The sequence below is a fragment of the Daucus carota genome, chromosome 3, assembly GCF_001625215.2.
Source record: "Daucus carota subsp. sativus chromosome 3, DH1 v3.0, whole genome shotgun sequence".
NCBI classification, from domain to species: domain Eukaryota; kingdom Viridiplantae; phylum Streptophyta; class Magnoliopsida; order Apiales; family Apiaceae; genus Daucus; species Daucus carota.
Window position 1 is genome coordinate 56,706,092 of NC_030383.2, and position 18,241 is coordinate 56,724,332.

The 18,241-nt window shown below is 34.2% G+C and overlaps 1 protein-coding gene across 2 annotated transcripts; it reads right to left on the reverse strand.

The window, feature by feature from the left end:
• Positions 1 to 417: 417 nt before the first annotated feature.
• LOC108214181 (uncharacterized) lies at positions 418 to 13,335 on the reverse strand. 2 transcript variants are annotated; one of them, XM_017386023.2, is made up of 15 exons: positions 13,198 to 13,335; positions 11,084 to 11,623; positions 10,729 to 11,008; positions 9,750 to 10,045; positions 8,423 to 8,608; positions 7,506 to 8,255; positions 7,304 to 7,398; positions 7,165 to 7,224; positions 6,997 to 7,085; positions 4,985 to 5,461; positions 4,807 to 4,881; positions 3,527 to 3,597; positions 3,358 to 3,415; positions 1,671 to 1,926; positions 418 to 1,471 (listed from the first exon to the last, which is right to left on the reverse strand). In XM_017386023.2, exons 2-15 carry the CDS (start codon positions 11,494 to 11,496, stop codon positions 798 to 800), a joined length of 3,780 nt encoding a protein of 1,259 aa, XP_017241512.1. In that variant the 5' UTR covers positions 11,497 to 11,623; positions 13,198 to 13,335; the 3' UTR covers positions 418 to 797. The 2 variants fall into 2 exon arrangements, with proteins under 2 accessions (XP_017241512.1, XP_063945682.1); XM_064089612.1 differs by having other exon boundaries at positions 3,527 to 3,609.
• Between the last annotated feature and the right edge of the window lie 4,906 nt (positions 13,336 to 18,241).

An 18,241-nucleotide genomic window follows, 5' to 3' on the forward strand; every position in this document is an offset into this window, starting at 1 on the left:
TATACCCTTTTTCAAATCTCATTACACTTCATCAAGATTAACTCACTGTACCAATCCATTCACGAACCAAAATTTTTACTTTAATCATTCCAATCTTAATTTTACATTTTTACTAAACCCCATTTCAACTTACTAGACCCAACCCAATTAATTTCACGAGACCCATTTCAACTTCATCAAGAACCACAGAATCCAATGGACCTTACAGTTGTCTCTTGTTTGATTTGTATTTAATTGATTTAGGAACCCTGTACTATGCGTGTATATAATATATATATTGAATTTGCAGCTAAACCTTTAAAACACCGCAGCAGAAAGAGGTGAACTTCTGTCCCGGTATTGGTTATAACCAATATATTAATCTTCGGACTTTCAGAATTCTAATACCAAACATAAACAAACATATACACATATGCATAAAAGTACAACTAAAAACGCTTTTATAAAACTTATTCTAATGAATACTTTAGATAGAAATATATGTACAAAAGGCATTGTGCCCTAATTTGTGAGTGCTACAACCAGAGTACAGTGTTTGCTAAGATATAATGACTAGTCTTCAACAACTTATCTGTACAGCTGGAGAGACAAACTTAGACTGGAGCAAAATCGAAAAGATCCGAAGGGCTCAATCGAAGATCAACTCATGTGGTGTTCCTGAAAGAATCTGTTGCCTAATTATAGATTGGGAAGTAACATGACCTTCTGTGTATGTGGTCACTTCTTACAAGTTACAACAGCGATAATGTCTCCTCTGTAAATCTGTATAATGAACTGGTCTTTACAACAATGGAACTTCACACCATCATGTTTAATTCAGATAAATCATCCATTGGTATTTCAAGGCCCATAAAATCATTATCTTGCAACCCACCATCATCATCAATACCAAACCATGAATCAATGTCCTCCCCTTGATCGCCAAGATCATCAGGAACATCCAGGGCATCCATGTTGGATAAATCAATGGGCTCGGAGGTTCCCAACATATCCAGGTTAAAGTTATTCTTTTCCTTGTCAGTATTTGTACGCATGCTACCGGAAGTTGGCATTGAAGACAATCCTGCTTTTGGCTGCTCGGAAACTTTTGCAATGAGCCCATTAACAGCAGATAGTTGAGTGGTTTTCTGTTTAGGCTTTGACTTATATTTCCTCTCCCCCTTGACATTACCAGATGTTGGCCGACCAATTTTAGTGGTTCCACTTCTTGATGAAAAATCTCTGTTGTTCCCCTTCCCTTCTCTGTCTCTATCACTCCTCTTTCCCTTGGCATTACTTGAAAGGGATGTTCTGACAACACCCCCAACAACATCATCAAGTAACAACTCCCTCTCTTTCACTCTATTTGACCATGTATCTTCATTTCCAATAGTTCTCTCAGCCGGGCTGTTCATAGATGAGAGTGGACCAAAAGAATACATATCGTTGTTGCTTAATGAAGGACTTTGCTGTGACTGTACACCTACCGAAGCTGAAAAAGATAGGGAAATTAGGACCTACAAAGGCTATATAACAGATATGTAGCACATTATGAGAAGTCCACCAAAATGAATAACAAACGTACTGTTGTATTTCATACAGGAACAGGAACTTTTTTGTCTTGGACAAAACATACATGAATATATTGGTGTTTTCAAACTTATCACTGATTCATGAATAAGATACATTACCTGAAGCTCTAGCGTCCATACAATAAAGTTTTCCAGATTCACCATCTGTGCTGGCAGCTAATTGTTGAGCATCACTGAACTGGGACAACCTAGAGAGGAACATTTCACTGAATAAAGGCTCACTGAAGCAACTGTTGCCGGTAATTTCGAATTGCTGGCACCGGTCCAGGGTCCGTTTGACAAACGCTAAAGCAGCTTGCTTGGCCATTTTGCCGCTGGCACTCTTCCCGCCAGGGGCATTTGGGCCCCAGCAACTCTGTGAAATAAATATTATCAATGTGCTGCCCATAAAATAAATCAAAGTAAACCAAAGGTTTAGATACATTATTTACACATATATTCCTTTATATATCAAATAGTGGAGTCAGCTATTTCTTTTTTCTCCTGTAAAACATAGGGAAAATATTGTAGCTAATAGTGGATGTCTCCCTCCCTCTCTCTGTGCATGTCTTCATGTATTAAGCTCAGTAAAGCACAAATTTACTCACAGCAAAAGCGCCCAGGGGCCATGACAGGCCATTAGTTTAGAAGGAATATAGCATAATGTACACTTTTTTAAGCAATTAATATATTCAGGTCATTTCATTTATACAAGACTGAATGGTTCACTTCTAAACACCTGCCTCAATAATCCAAAAAAAATAAAAAAATTACTGTGATAAACTTTTTCAAGTCATTACTCATTACTGTTTAACTTTTGCAACTATGTTCCAGATCTTTCCTAATAACAAATTATTGTTTTTATTAGATAGACTTATAATATAGTTGTATCAAAATTTCTTATTAATGGATACTGAATAGACAAACGAATTTTTTTAGATATATAATATAAAATTAATATATTTGTAATTTGGTCAAAGTTAAAGCAACAGGAAGGGTGCGATAATCAATAACTAGATGATTAATGATTGATAAGAGTAAGTAAAATACCAGTGCAAAAGGGCATCTGGTTTTTCTAAATTAGGTGCTGAAGAATAACAGAAATCGCGATTTGATCGATCCGCACATTTCAAATATAAAGTTTGGGCACAGATTATACTAATAGTTTTGTACAACCATATAACATGCATCAAACTTTGGTGACAAATAATTAGAAGTGCATATATCAAACTTCAAAAATACTACTAAAGTCATATTTTTTATCAATTCTGATTAAATAAGAAAAGCAACTAAACATCATCAGTTATATATGCACAGCACATACAAGAAAATATAAGATTTTTGCAGGTTAAACGGTGTTTTATTAATTTCATACAACATGCTAATGTCTAAACATTTCACAGTTCAGAATAATACATACAATACATATTTATGATCAGAATACATCACTAACAATGTCAAAGTGAATTGTACTAACATATCCTAGGGTTATTTGTGGCAGATAAAACTATGAAATGCATGCAGAAAAGAGAAAAAAGATTTTACTGACAGCCATCTTGTAAGATATTGACACGTGTTGCAGAAAAATATGTAGGTCACTTCCGCTTTAAGAACTTATTGAGGTAATTGTATGATCATTATCATGAATTATAATAACTATTTCTTCACCAACAATAAATTAACATCCCTCTTGCTCACCCTATTAAGTGTACAAGACTTAGGAACCAACAATACAACAAAATGCATACCCTAAAATATTAAATTTTGGAATAACAGATGAGTTAAGGAGTAATGATGTTCATAATACCATGTATTTTTGATAAGCCATTCCAACGAGTTTGTCAAGAGCAGCTTGCTGGAACCCCCTACATAACATAAAAGGTTTTAGTCCTGGAGCCCTGATGTTTCGACAATTTAAAAGATAATGATAATATAAGGAAAAGGTTATATTAAACAGAAAGAATAATTGTTAATACTTCTCTTGCAGCTCTCTTGCTTTTGTTGCAGACTTCGAGAGTGTGTCAAGCATATCTTTCTTTCTGCGTACCTGTAGGAATAACTACAATTATAACATACTCTAAGAAATAAATCATAAATAAGTACTACCTCTTATTTAAAAGTTTTGGACTAAATGTCAACAAGTTCATATTACACAAGGACAAAAAAAGAAAGGTTATACCAAGGCAGAAGCTAGCCTAATCTTAATGTCACAAACCTTGAGAGGTAATCCAAAACTAACACTCTAATCCACTTTAAGTAGTGAATACTTTGCACCTTATGTTAGTTAGAACTATTTTGCTGGTACTATGAAGTACTATGAGCAAAAAAGTGAGGACCAAAATAAAAGGCTTCATTGCTAGTTTGCAGCACATGCTTAAGCAAATTTGTTATGGAGGGAAGGAGACCTCAGACATTATATTTCCTCAACCACATGGTTTACCTATCTAAATAGTCAGAACCCACAAATAAAGGACAAAACGTTAGTAGCAATAAAATATAACAAATTTGGAAGGTTACAACTTACAACAATTCATAAAGATTTCCTAATGCTGAGAGCACAATTAATATCCTAAAAATGAGACTAAATTAAATTGATACCTAATTCAAATGTTATTCTACCACCATAACTAATGATAGGAACAACTTCTTATGTGACTCTTACTACAATAATTTCAGGCTAAAATATAGATTATATTAGCAACCTGCTCTTCTGACATAATTAACCTACCTAACAAATTACAATCAACTTTATTGCTCCATGATAATTAAAAGATATAGGCAACAATATCTTTTCCTTGCTCGAAATGTTGGGCATCATATATTCCTTTCTTATTATTTATATTATATAATATCTTCTGATGATTAAACATAGTTTCCACAAATATTTACTTGATCCTGAAAATAATGCCACAATGCATATAAAGGAACGTAAGCACAAATAAATGCATGGATAACAACTAAAGAAGATCAAAGATTAGTTACTTAATAATTTATGAAAATCTATTGTTCTACCCGAAGAATAGGAATCCAGTCTTCTCTTAACAGGACAATTCACAGTCAAATTCTCATGAAAGTTTCCCAATATGGTGTGATACTTCAGAAGGATTTTTTTAGTGAAGCAACATATTGTAGTAAAATGAAGTGGCATGTTAGTACAAGTATCTAATTTGCTTCTTTCCCAGCTCCTAAGATAAGAGATTTTGATAACTTTCTAACTATTTGACTTAATAGCTTTTAAGTTTCTAGCCAGTGGTACCTGGTCAAGGTACTTGTCTTCAAGTCGGCTGATATCACGGCTAATTTCTTCCTCCCCTGTTTGGATCAAATCAGGCTGAAAAACAAAAATGAGCAAAACAAGCATCTTGTTTCATACATACTAAGAGGCATTAATTTCACGTGAAATTAAATTAACAATCCCAGAAAGAGATATTTACCACTCTTTCCGGAGAAAGCCCAATACTCTGGATCTCTAATACTGCTCTTTCATGGAAGGACATTTTGTTATACTGAAGATCATGCTCCATCTCATCATATGACCGGCAAGAATTTAGCTCGTATCCATTACAACCATTACGCCCACGTCCAGAAAGCTCAAAGTTCTGGACTGACCCATTGCTGTAAGAACCAGTTTCTATCTGTCCATTTGGCTCATACTCTGATTCATATATATTGAATTCCCCTTCTTCATTTCCGCTGCCAGTAGGATCTTCGGTAACATCTTCTGGAATAAGAGCAGAAAGAAGAATTTGGCAAAGGGAGATTTCACTTCCCGCGGCTATATCTTCTGGGCTAAGCTCTGCAGGCATTGTATCATACATATCTCCTGCACGTTTAAACATGCCAACTCCCCTGCTTAACATGCTACCTAATGGTGCTGCATTTGGCGTTGATGGAATGGAATCTCCATCTCGCTGTAAGAGAGCAATACAAAACAAGTAGCATAATCTTAATAAAGATTCTCAAAAGGCAAGAGTTCGTCCCAAGTCATAATTAAAATTAGGTAGTAGAATCTGACCCATACACAAAAATAAAAGAAAAATTAATAATTATCCATCAATTCCTCCTATCTTTCCTCTCCAATAAGCATCGGAACTGTGGCACCAGATCGCTTGTTTCCATCAGTTAAAAAGCACACAAAGTCACACACCCATATATACTATCAATTACATTGGACCATTAGAGTATGTATCTCACATATAGTGAAAGATGGAGGAGGAGGGGGAGAGGAGATGGATAGAGAAACAGAAGAGGGAAGGGCGAGGGGAGGGAGAAAGAGCAACAGGGGAGAGGGGAGGGAGGGCCCTGTTCAATGAGGGGGGGGGAGAGAGAGAGAGAGGGAGGGGGGAGAGGGAGAGGGAGGGGAAGAGGGAGGGGGAGGGGAGGGGGAGGGGAGAGGGAGGGGGGAGAGAGAGAGAGAGAATGCGGTCGAAACAAATAAAAGAGGTAGGTCAGAAATGAAAAAGGAATTTAAGTATATTATATGATGGGCTGCTTAATACATAAGCCCGTTAACTAAAAAACAGGAGTATACAAAGTTAGAAACACATTGGACCAATACATGCATATATCCCATATATAAAGAATAAAGAATATAAATAACATGTAGACAAAAAGGACGGGTTCGGGTATTTCAGGTGAACCCAAAAATGAACCTAATTTGTGTTTTTCGTACTTCTGTGGTCAAGGTTGTGTTGGGTTTCGAGTCGTCAAATTTTGCCAGCCCTAATCTTAAGACATATTAAGGAGTCATTATTAGGGGTAAATGACCAATATAAAATCATCAAAAATAACAAATAAGTAATCGTCGTGTGATATTCTGAATTTTATTCATTCTTCATTCAAAAAAATATCTATTCTTAAAAAAATTTATACAAGCATCTATAACAAAAATTCTAAAAGATTAACAATTATAAAAGCCAGAGTTTTGCTCCTGAGAAGTAAGTCTCCAGATGCCTTGGATTTTATTTATAATTGGAGTATTAGAGGATCATGTTCCTGTAACAAAAATGAAAGGACTCGGATCCCATACTACAGTCATAATCTGTCCTATTTGAAAACGGAGATATAATGGAAAATATGAAATGTCTTACAGAGATGGAGATCGCAACACTGAAGTGTCTAACAGAGATAGAAACTAATATCTATGTGAACTATTGGGTGGATCAGTTTGGTGAAATCTCCTTCACAGAGTTCAGTCCCTTACAAGTTTCCTTCCCAGAGTTAGCTCTCTTTATAGTAAATTATAATTATTACACAAACTCGCCAAACAGACAAGATTTATGTTTAAATCTTGTGTGCGAAATATTTCATAGTAGCCTCTTACACCGTACATCTTTCTTCATATATCCAGATAATAGGTAGGAGCATAAACTGAAACATTTTCGAGCTACAAAGATAGTTAATTAGTTATTAAATCGATAGCACCACATAAAAACTTCGAATTTACCTGCTCTTTCAAATAGGCCATGTTCCCATCAGATATAAAACCAAATAATGGCTCCATCTGCCGCCAAAACGAGCTCGACAAGGCGTGAGCTGCACTGATACTAGTTTATTAATAAACATAACATATTAAAATTTCTCTGAATGACGTTAAAACAAATGACCAACATACCAGGATTAGTAACAGCATTTGCAGCAGCCAAGAGCTCTTCATGCCCATCATCTGAACCAACTATGATAAAAACAATAAGGGATTATAAATTAAAGATAAACACATATCACAAAGTTAGTCACATTTATTTGAATAGTACCAAGAAAATCGGCAGATGCGTTCACTGTGGTATGCTTCTGACGTGTATAAGCCTTGCGGTCCGAGAGTTTCCTAGATGGCGGTCGGCCTGCTTTACTGGAATATTTATTGAACAATAAGACATCAGACAATGTGGCCAGCGAAGACTAGAAAGGACAGCTATTACTAACCCGAAGCCTACAAAAGAAACAAAAAATCTTAACCTTTCTGTCTTGTCGAAACCCAGTTTAGCACTTCTAAGCTGCTTTGCAGTTCCCATATTGCCATATTTTTCAGTTGTTAATGGTGCAAGTGACCTTGTGGATGTGAAACCTCTCCCTGTTCTCCCTTGCCTCCGGATGCCATCTCCAAGATCCTCCCTACTAGCTACCTTATTTTTCCTTGGTGGTAGAAGAAGAGGTGATAGTTTCTGAATTTTTTTGCCTGATTTATCATCTAAATCATCAGATTTTTTGCTTTTACTAGATTTAGTTTCAGCTGCGCCAGATTCCTCATTTTCTAATGTAGCAGTCGGCAAAATGTCCCCTTTTAGTTTAGCCTGCTGAGGAGAATTGCCAGAAACGCGCCTTGGAAAGCCTAATCCATTTTCACTGCCTGCAGCATCAGATATGGTATCTAAAGAAGTGGTTTCATCATTACTTGGAATAATGGGGACAAGATTTGTCCTTCTTGCTGTGCGAGACATCTTTTGGGGCCTATGACTTGCCCATTGAGCAACTGGAGGTGATGATGACTGTGTTGAAGGGGTTCTTTTACGATTACTAGCCCCAACTGGACCCGAATTCTTGCTTGTACAATGAGAAAGCTCCCAATCTTTAGCAGCATTTGCCCTCTGAACTACTGGAGACAGCTTCGGAACAATACCTGAACTTGACCGTGGAGCACGAGTAGCTGCATTTAGTTTTGCACTTGATGTAGGACTGCCCGAACTGAATTCGTCCCGTGTATTAGCCCTAAATAAGGGGGTGAAGAAGTGCATAAATGTCAAATAAATGAGAAATTACATTTTTACTATTAATTACAAGAATAAACAGCTAAGCTAATGGCCATTCCAATAGCTTAAGGTATATATTATTCCGACAGAAAAGTATATTGATGCAAGCATCACATATTTCCATACTTGTTTATAACTCTGGCATTAACTCTTTCTTTGTCTGAATTGATAATATGATCTCTTCTATCCTGGAGGGGAAGACTACTATCCTGGTCAGACCTGGGGACAGTGGATCGCATGCCCGTGCTAGTCTGCTGTGCCTGTGAGGTTCCATCAGCCTTTACAACAACAATTCCATTAGCACCTCCTGGCCTGCATCAGGATGTACATAATAGATCAGGATCCTTGCACAAATAAATTATCACATACAGTTTGGGGGGATGATCCCCATATAAGGATCCTCAAAAATCCAATAAGGAAATAATTAATATTACATTGTGATAACTTATGTTATAAATCAAAAACATTAGTACTTGATTTGTACAATTAGAAGATCGAGTAACTGAATCGTTAAGGGCCAAGATAGAAAAGTAACGCATACAGCAATTAGCAAGTTACATATACACATCTATGCACCAAATTAAGAAAGTATTAAGTAGGTGTATCATTTCTTATATGCCTTTACGGGAGTGTAGAGTAGTAAGTGCATAATTTGTTATGTCCGTATAAGAGTTTGCCTCCCACTACAAATAGGTAGCCTTCCTTTGTAATAAATAACACATTGTATACAGCATCTGCATTTTTTCGCCAACTTCTGCCTACACTCTAAATGATCCTATAACTCTACAATCATTAATAGGTGACACAGTGAATTCACGTCCTTTCAAGGTAGTTATCAATACATTCAACCAGAGAATAGTATATATGTAGAGCATACTATCATCGATGAATCATTCTACCTCAAAAGTGTTTATATGCGTCAGTCGTCAGGCCTATAAAGAACTACTAAATAAAAAAAAAACCAGGCACAATTCTGTCGTGTACTCTACCGTCCTTTTAAATTTCAAAGTTATGGCAATCAAATATATCTACCACTCTTTGCATCATATATACTACTGACACACTTTAGTTATATGACAAATAACGACAACAACAATACTTAAAGGAAGCCCGGTAACCAGTCTTGTTAAAAAGCACAGTCTTGTTAAAAAGCACGCTTGTTGAGGCTAAAAATGATAATATTTTAAAAAAAAAAAAGAAAATTAGAATTTAGTAGACAAATATAATGGGTTTGGATATCCGGCAACAAAAAATGGAAAATTCAGACCTGAAAACAAAGACACACCTCCACCAGATACTATTAGCACTCCAACTACAATATCTTATAAATGTATGATAACAGTTCAACTGATATAAAGGTTTCGAACACATTCTATCTGCAAATGTTTCAAACTTTTTAAGTATAGATCTTAGTCCATAGATTTTATATTTTTGCAGCTGCTAGCAGTGGTACCTGTAAGCATAGGAATCACTTGTTCTTGGGCGACCATCAGAAAGAAGTCTTGGATGAACTCCTTGTTTTGGTTCCCTGTACCCATCAATAGCTTTTGTGGCTGGTGAGCCTGGAGCAATATCTGCCTTAATAACAGAACGTTTTTTCTTCATTTTAGACTTCTCCCAACCATCAACACCAATAGCTAGCGTTTGATCTTCACCTTGAGCTACACTATTAGTTGGAAATCTTGAGCCCTCTTTATCCCTATCAGCGGTACCAGCTGTCCTTGCAGGAGTACTTGGCCGAACATCCATCTATATCAATCAGAGAGTAAGAGTCAGGCCGGTTAAATGGAATCATTACAAATTTACTGCGACCAAGGGGGAAAAAACCAACTACACAGAAAGTATTCTTAACAAGATATGGAAGGATGGCTCATGTGATGTTCGCATGCAAGCACAAATCAGAAAGAAAATAGAGTTTACTACTTTTTTAAAAGCTAGTGAAGGAGATATTTTATGCACTAATTTCTCTCCTGCAATGCATAATATTTTTTAATGCAAAGAACAAGCCTTGTTTGGACAGCTTTACCAAGCGAATGAGCCCTTACATCAAACAGATACACAAGAACAAAAGCACAACCATGGACCATGAAAAACTGCCTAAGTAAATTGTATACAAAAAACATTATTAATTAGCAAAAAAGAAAAAAGAGCACCCTCACTGCCACAAAAAATGGCCTAAAAAAGAATATTCCTAATATTAAAAGTTTGAATATTAACTGAAACCAAAATTTAGGCCTTATCAAATCACAAGAGACGTACATTGTAAAAATAGTAAGCACCTCAATCAATCAAGATAGAAGGATATAATAGCATTGAGGCAGCCAAAGGACTATTGACGTCATTGCAATAATAAATTTACATGGTGAAAGATTAATCGATTCCAACCAGTAAAGCAGCAAAAGAAAAAAAAACAGAAAGTTCAATAAACAAACCCTTGGATCCACCATGGATGTTCTGGTTCGTTTATTTGGAATTACATTCTTGGACCTTTCTTCTGCCTTTTGTTGTTCAAGTTCAAAACCACCGGCCAGGGTATGGTTTTGTGTACCCAGTTTACCCACACCGGGCCCCACAGCTGAACGATCACTTGCAAATAAGGCACTGGGTCGCTCGCCAGATATTCCATCAGGTCGAGATCGTTTCCTTGACGGTATGCTTGGAAAACATTTGTTCACTACCAATAACCCTTCATTGAAGATCTTCACACGCTCCCTGACATATATAGCGTTGCAGCTTTGTAAACTGTACTCCATCACTCATGTAAAATAAATAATTGTAAACATTTACCTGGCCTTAATCGTGCTTTCTCGCAAACCAATCCTAAACCGTTTAACTTCCTCAGGCGACAAGGAAGGTACCTTGCTTTTTGTAGAACTAGACGGGGATTCATCTGGTTGAAGACCAATTGCAAGACCAGCAAACCGCTTGAACTCCCCTTGTCGATTTAATTTATGATCCACGATTATTGATTTTGGATCAAACCGCAAACATTGTAAGAAGCTCATAACATCTCCTTGAGTTACAGAAGAGGTGCTTCTTGACATACTTGGAAGAGATGATAAAATAGGATTCTCCACATTCTCACGAAAGCTACTTGATCTACCAAAGGAAGCTGCCATATAGGATCCGCGTTGGCCAGAGGCATACAAAGGCCTATCCGGGCTAGCAGATGACAAATCGAATTTATTAGATGTTGCCATTGCATCAATTTCCAGTCGTTCACTGTGCTGCAGACCAGATGAAAGCAGTTGTGCATCGCACAATAGTACTGCTGCAGGACATGGAAGTTTACTGTATATCCTTGTCAACAACAACCTCTAATCGCACCTGCATACATAATAAATTTAAGAATGGGGCCAAAATCTTTCCTGAAGCAAGATATGGCTCTAGAAGAGCAACAGGCTCAGGAAGTCATAACTTCTACTCTTCTAGACAATTCTGGAAGCCTGATATTTATTTGTACTAGATGCGGGCACAAACCTTAGTGTTTTAATTTTCAGTTAGCCTTTCGCTGTGGGTTATTTACCCCACCCTAGTAAGCTTACTCGTTCCTCACTTGAATAAAAATGAAGACAGAAAATTCTAACTTTGTGTTAAACCTTATGTACCATACTATAAAAACTAGCAAGATCAGTACGAACAACCTGCAGTATATGATTCATAAAAATTCAACAACTTTCTGTATATATTAGCACAGATGACGTCACAGATGTATACAAAATTACAAAAGTCAAGCAAGATGTCCAAGATGAAGAATTCTATGTAAAATACACATGCTAATCCTTAAATTAAATTCTCCAGGGTAACGCTTAATTATCATAAAACAGAAAACCATACATCTAATAATTTTACAAATTCAACCATGTAAACCTGCTATAAATGGAAGAAAACTTGTATTAGATCCTTCTACAGAGTTCATAATACTAAGCCCAATGAATTAACAATAACTTTGCTTAGAGTTCTCCTAACCAGGCTAACGAATCCTCTTAATATGAAGTATTTTAACAAGATTGCCAATATCCAAATCTGAATATAATTAATTACTGCTATCTCTACCTGCGCTTAACTACCATGATCCCGGATATTCTAATTCAGTTTTTTGATCGATGAACACCCAGCTCGATGTTAACATCCTAAGCAAAGACAACAAATTTTCTAACAGTCATCGTGATAATTTTAACAAGAACAAAAAACTATCTCTACAAATCTATTACCCAATATGGAGCTTCATTCAGAGCTCCACAGTCTATACTCCCACATCATTCTATAGTGTAAAGAAGACTAAGCCCGTTAATTCAATTCAACTTCAGCAGAACAGACTTTTATACAAACAGCAAATAATATTTCATATATACGACGGAAACAGCTACACATTAAAAATATACAACTCATAATAACAATCAAATCTATCAACATCCTTTCCTTTTTATATCCACGCCCATCTCTACTTCAATTCAGCTTGAAAAAACATCTGTATCCCACACCGAACAGCCACACTACAAATCAACACCTCCTCGAGCTCCTCCACATTCACCCATCCATCACCGAATCAAACAAGCAATCCATAGACATAAACCTCCTCACCCCGCCAATTTCAACTCCAATTACACACTTACAACCTCGATTTCAGCTAACTCACAAATTTACAATCAAAATCGATTAAATCAAAAACAAAACCCTAGAAATCAAATCAACATCATCACAGAGCACAATTCAGCTTCAGCTACGACGCAACACACAAAGGCACATAACGTAACTAACTAAAACCCTAGAAACACGAACAAATCGAATCGAATCAATCGAATAATAATCAATCAATTAATTAATCAATACTTCAACTCAATCAAACGAATTGAATACGAGACATATACATACACGCTCATATACGTATAGATTGATACCTGATTGTGTGTGTATGTAATGTTGCGAAATCGAGGATATTGAAGAATCGAGAGATCTGTGTTGTGTGAATTCGAGTTGGAGGTGCGACGAGGCGCCCAGTGTTATGATCGGAGATGTGTTGGCTTTTGAGCTGAAATGACGAGTTTGCCCTTGGTTTTGGGGGTGATTGGGTTGAAGTGGGGTTGAGGTGGAGGGGTATCTAGGGAAAGGATGTTTTGGGGTTGGGTTAACTCGTGTGGATTCGTGCTTTGACTTTTGTTTGGGTCAAGGATTCAGGCGGTAGAGGGATGTTAAGAGGGGGTTAATGGATAATTTGATATTTAAAACATACTTCTATTATATATATACTTCTATACTTCTATTATATATATTATTAAGTTGGAAAAAAAAGGAGCTAGGATTTAATTAATTAAAAATGGATTAAGAATTGAGTGAGAATTGTCTACGAATTTATGATAGGATGTCGTTATTCATTTTATGTGTTATTAAGTTGGAAGTTAAATTATCATTGAAAATTGTTCAGACAAAAAATGATGAGTATGATAACAATAATCATCGAATAAAAACGAGTTGAATCATAATGAGAACAAGTTATATATTTAGTGAGAGTAACATCCATATATTTATATTTATTTTATTATGTGTTTGGCGTTACTTAAACTAGTTTAATAACTCGTGGATAGATATGAGTCTAAGTATTGTTTTTTTGACTAAATTTGTCATTTATTATATAAGCGTGAAACACAATTAATAGATTTCGGGATAAATTCAGATTTTATGGTAAAACCTGACGGCAGAGTTATTCTTGTGAATAAATACATGTGTTTATATTATTTACTTTGTTGGATATTACATAAATAAATCATGCTATTAACATGTGAAAGTATATGTGATATGCATGTTGTATAGGAAAATAATTCCACCAACATAAAGTTAAATATTGAAATCAACAAACAATAATAAGTATGTTTTGTTAAAAGTTTTTTTATTGGCAAGTCCTGGACATCGACTTTCTATTGATCTGCATTCGTCTAACAAGCATTAAGATCCAATCACGGTAGCAGCGATGTCATGAAATAATTTAATAATTAATCCCAAAAAAGTTATCTATCATTAAAAAAAACTTATTATAATGTGGAAAAGTAATATATATTCAACTATCAATCATCTAACTTTGTTCGTTGCATTCTGCACTTTTTCTTTCACTACAAATATAGTACATATAACAGTTCTGATAATTGATATGTTTTATACTGCATGTAACGACTATTTTTTGGGATTGAGGTGGGGATATATTTGACTAGTATAAAGCTAAAGCAGCACAAAATAAAAAGTCACTTATATATTTGTGAGACAATAGTAAAAAAAATTATAAGGTAATTTTTTTTAAACTAGAGACACGAGATTAAGGTTTATACAACGATAATGATTGTGATTTACATGATCTTCATGGTCTTCAATAATATTCTTCAAAACCCAATTATATAATCTACAAACTAATCTAAGCGTTTAGATGGATCTAATCTAATATCTCCAAGAAATCATCACAAACAATTAAAATGCACCCTCACACATGATTCCACATAATTTCCTCCGTTTCTGATTTGATTCTTCCTGCTAAGCAGTGAGTATTTCTTTTTGAAATCTGACTTCACTCTATTTTTCTTCATCTCTCAATGATCAATTTGCATACCGTATGTGCTATAATTCGATGTGATTTAGATTTTTTTTTATTTTATTTTAGTACGTACTTTGTATTTTAAAGAGGTTTGTATTAGCGTAAGATCCTATATACCCATACACATGCATAAAAGATTATCCTACGATATTCTAAATAGGGGTTACATTGGAGACAAGAGGGATGTATCGTTAGAGTTGGGGTTTTTTTTCACATAATCACTAAAAAAAATTATTTATAATATGTATTAATGATTTTAAACTAAGCGTCCTACATGATTGAGATGATCTAATGTTTGAAAGATGGCTAAAAAACGAGTTAAAGTTGGTGGAGTGAAGAAAACATTACCCTCATTTGTATATATGTGATTATTGTAGACAAATTTTAATTAATCAAAAGAACATGGACAAACATAATTGTGGAATACATCATACCTCAATGTAGAAAATACACATACAAGTTATGCGATCCCACTTCTTCTATAGAACTCATGTTTTCTAATCCTAATTCTTACTAAAGGACATCTCAATTGTGTTTTTAAACCAAACCAGGCAAGTTACTTTGTAAGATATCCATATTCATTTATAATAAATAAAAAAATATATATTTTATTATATGATGATTACTTGTATTTGAGACATTACTAGGTAGCAACAACTTATATTAAGACAATTTCTAGTAATCATACTACAAAAGTTATAATCTACTATCATATTTTGATCAATAATTTTTATCCCATTTTTTTTTTACAATATTAATTCATGACGGACTAATATATGTTAAAAATAGAGGACTAGATTTCATAAAATTATCTATTTTTAGAATTGGTTGACTATAATACTTATTTTATTTAAAAATCATATGATACTTATTTTATTTAAATAATTGATAAAATCACACATGAAGAGTTGGTTCATGTCCAGAAAAAAAATTACTCCACACTTTTGAATATTCATAAACATTGATATCATTTTTTTCCAACAAGAATTCTTTACTAGTAATATAACATGTTGACTTCTATGTAATTGATCGTATATTGAATTATTTTTCTTCTCTAGTGGACGGTGGTAATAAAATTATATGCATTACTTTGATTTAACACAATTGAATTTCGTTTAGTTATCAATATATGTTTTTGTTTTATTTTAGTTAATTAAATGAGAACTTTTAATAATTTGTAATTATGGTATGTATAATCGAATATCTAAAATAAAAATTATAAAAAAAATATAATCAAGTAAATCTCATATATTTATAATTGTTAATAATTACTATTTACAAAAATGTTAAATAAATAATATATATACTTTTTTATATGAGATTCAAGATACTTTAATAAAACACGTGTTAGGATTCACTTGATTTCGATGATAATACAACACTTAGAGAATTATGTGATTTGTTTTGTAATCATAGCTATCAAAGGACAACATAATGCCTTCATTATCTATTGATAGAAAGCTTGTCAACTGCTAAGAATTTTGTAGCATGTCCGGTTTAGATTATTTGTCAACGAATAATGTTGATAAATGTTAATGCATAAATTCAATGATCCATCAACGGATGAAGAAGCTAGCATGAATCAACGGGTATCAAATAAAGTTTCAACTGATAAAGGTGTAATTTAATTAATGGATGAACAAGATTTCCACGGATGAAAAATGTTTCAACGAATAATCTTAATATCCGTTAAAATGACTTAACAAGCATTTTGACATATCACATGGGTTGATTGTACATTCTTGGACATTGAATCATGTTTAACAAACTAAAGAAGAAACAAAAACATTCTAATTCCATGCAAACAAGTTGTATTAAGACAATCAATACAGTCAAAAATGAAGACAATCTAGAAGATGTGCATATATAGGACAAAGAATGAAGAAACAAAGCATTTCGAACATGGAAAAGCGTGTCAATCTTGTCGTTTAGTTTGCTTTGTAAACTTGAGATATATAACCAAGTAGTAGTAGTAGTATGTAATGTGTGTGAGAAAACACTAGCAATTGAGAGTTCTTGAACACACAAGTGTTAAAAATCTGCAGTTGTGTATTTGTAAAGATATCATAAATTAATCCTCTTTAGATAATTATCTCGGATGGAAAGATAATCCAACCGAAATTTTAACTATCTTGTGTTTTACATGTTTGTTTAGAATTGCTATTTTTCTAGTTGTTTATCAAAAAAATTGAGGATTATATTAAACCCCCCTTCTACGATCCACTTTGCCTAGTTGTTGCACACTAACAACACGAAATGGCAATGGTCTAAAATATCTTGTTTTTATTTAATAAATATAATACTATGTATTTTGTTATTATCTTTTAAAGTAGATATTGGGATTTTAAATTTATATATGTATATTACGTTTCCTTTATGTATGATAAACAAGTAAATATTTCTTGCACTGTGGGTATAAAGATTCGTGTATAAATGTTGTACTTTATAATTATTTTATAATCTATTTACATACATGATTTGTGTGTTTTCTAAGTGATTAATTTGATATCATACTTGGTCAATGTAAAATCCGGTGATTTTATTTATTTATTTATATATAATTAGTATTGTTATTATGTATTGGATATTAGATTTAGATTGTTTGTATTTATTTAGATTAATTGGAACATTCTTGAATTTTATTGTGTTAGTTAATTTGAAAAAAAAAAGATTCTTTATTGATGGAAAGGATTGTAGGAATATTTTTGAAAATCAAAATCTCCGTAAGAATGCTTTTTATTTTAGAAACTAGTTTAAGAGGAGGGCAAAGTTTAGGACTAAATTTCGTAACTTCCTACATTAAAATTAGGTATTTTTACTTTTGCTTGCCTATATAAGATCATCTTAGGGTACATTAATAAGTGTACAGGGAACTCGTCGTAGAGGTACATAACAATTTCTTTACTCTTGTAATTGTTTGTGTAATTTTTGTGCTCCTGTGCATGTGAATCTGTGTCTTTCTCTTTTAATTGTGTCACCACATGTCTGATGTTTTTGACTTCGAAACATCATCCTTTGTCGAAGCATCGTCGCAAGAGGACTTTGACGGATACTACCTGATGCATACACTGATCAACGCGATTTGTGCAAGATAAGTACAATTTGATTATACAATATAGTAAATAAGCGCAAAGCAAAGTCCGCGGATAGAGAAATTAATGTGTAAAGAAAGCCAAGATCAGTAGTACTGCACCAAAATCCGACCGAGAACACAAATCAGTTCGAAAGCCAAGCAAGAAAACATACTCGTCGCGATTAGAGGCGTGGAAGAAAGAATGATTTCGAATGTGAAATCCAACTTATCTGCTTTGATCTAATAAGAATATCATATATGCAAAGAAGTAGCAAAGCTTAAATCTAAACTG

What these genes read in the sequence shown, in the direction of transcription:
- LOC108214181 (XM_064089612.1), bottom strand. Translation starts at nt 11,496, where the DNA reads ATGGCAACATCTAATAAATTCGATTTGTCATCTGCTAGCCCGGATAGG. An exon ending in AAGACAAGTACCTTGACCAG is followed by an intron (nt 3,610 to 4,806) that starts GTACCACTGGCT and finishes TTATAATTGTAG; the next exon opens with TTATTCCTACAGGTACGCAG. An exon ending in TGGCTTATCAAAAATACATG is followed by an intron (nt 1,927 to 3,357) that starts GTATTATGAACA and finishes TTTATTTCACAG; the next exon opens with AGTTGCTGGGGCCCAAATGC.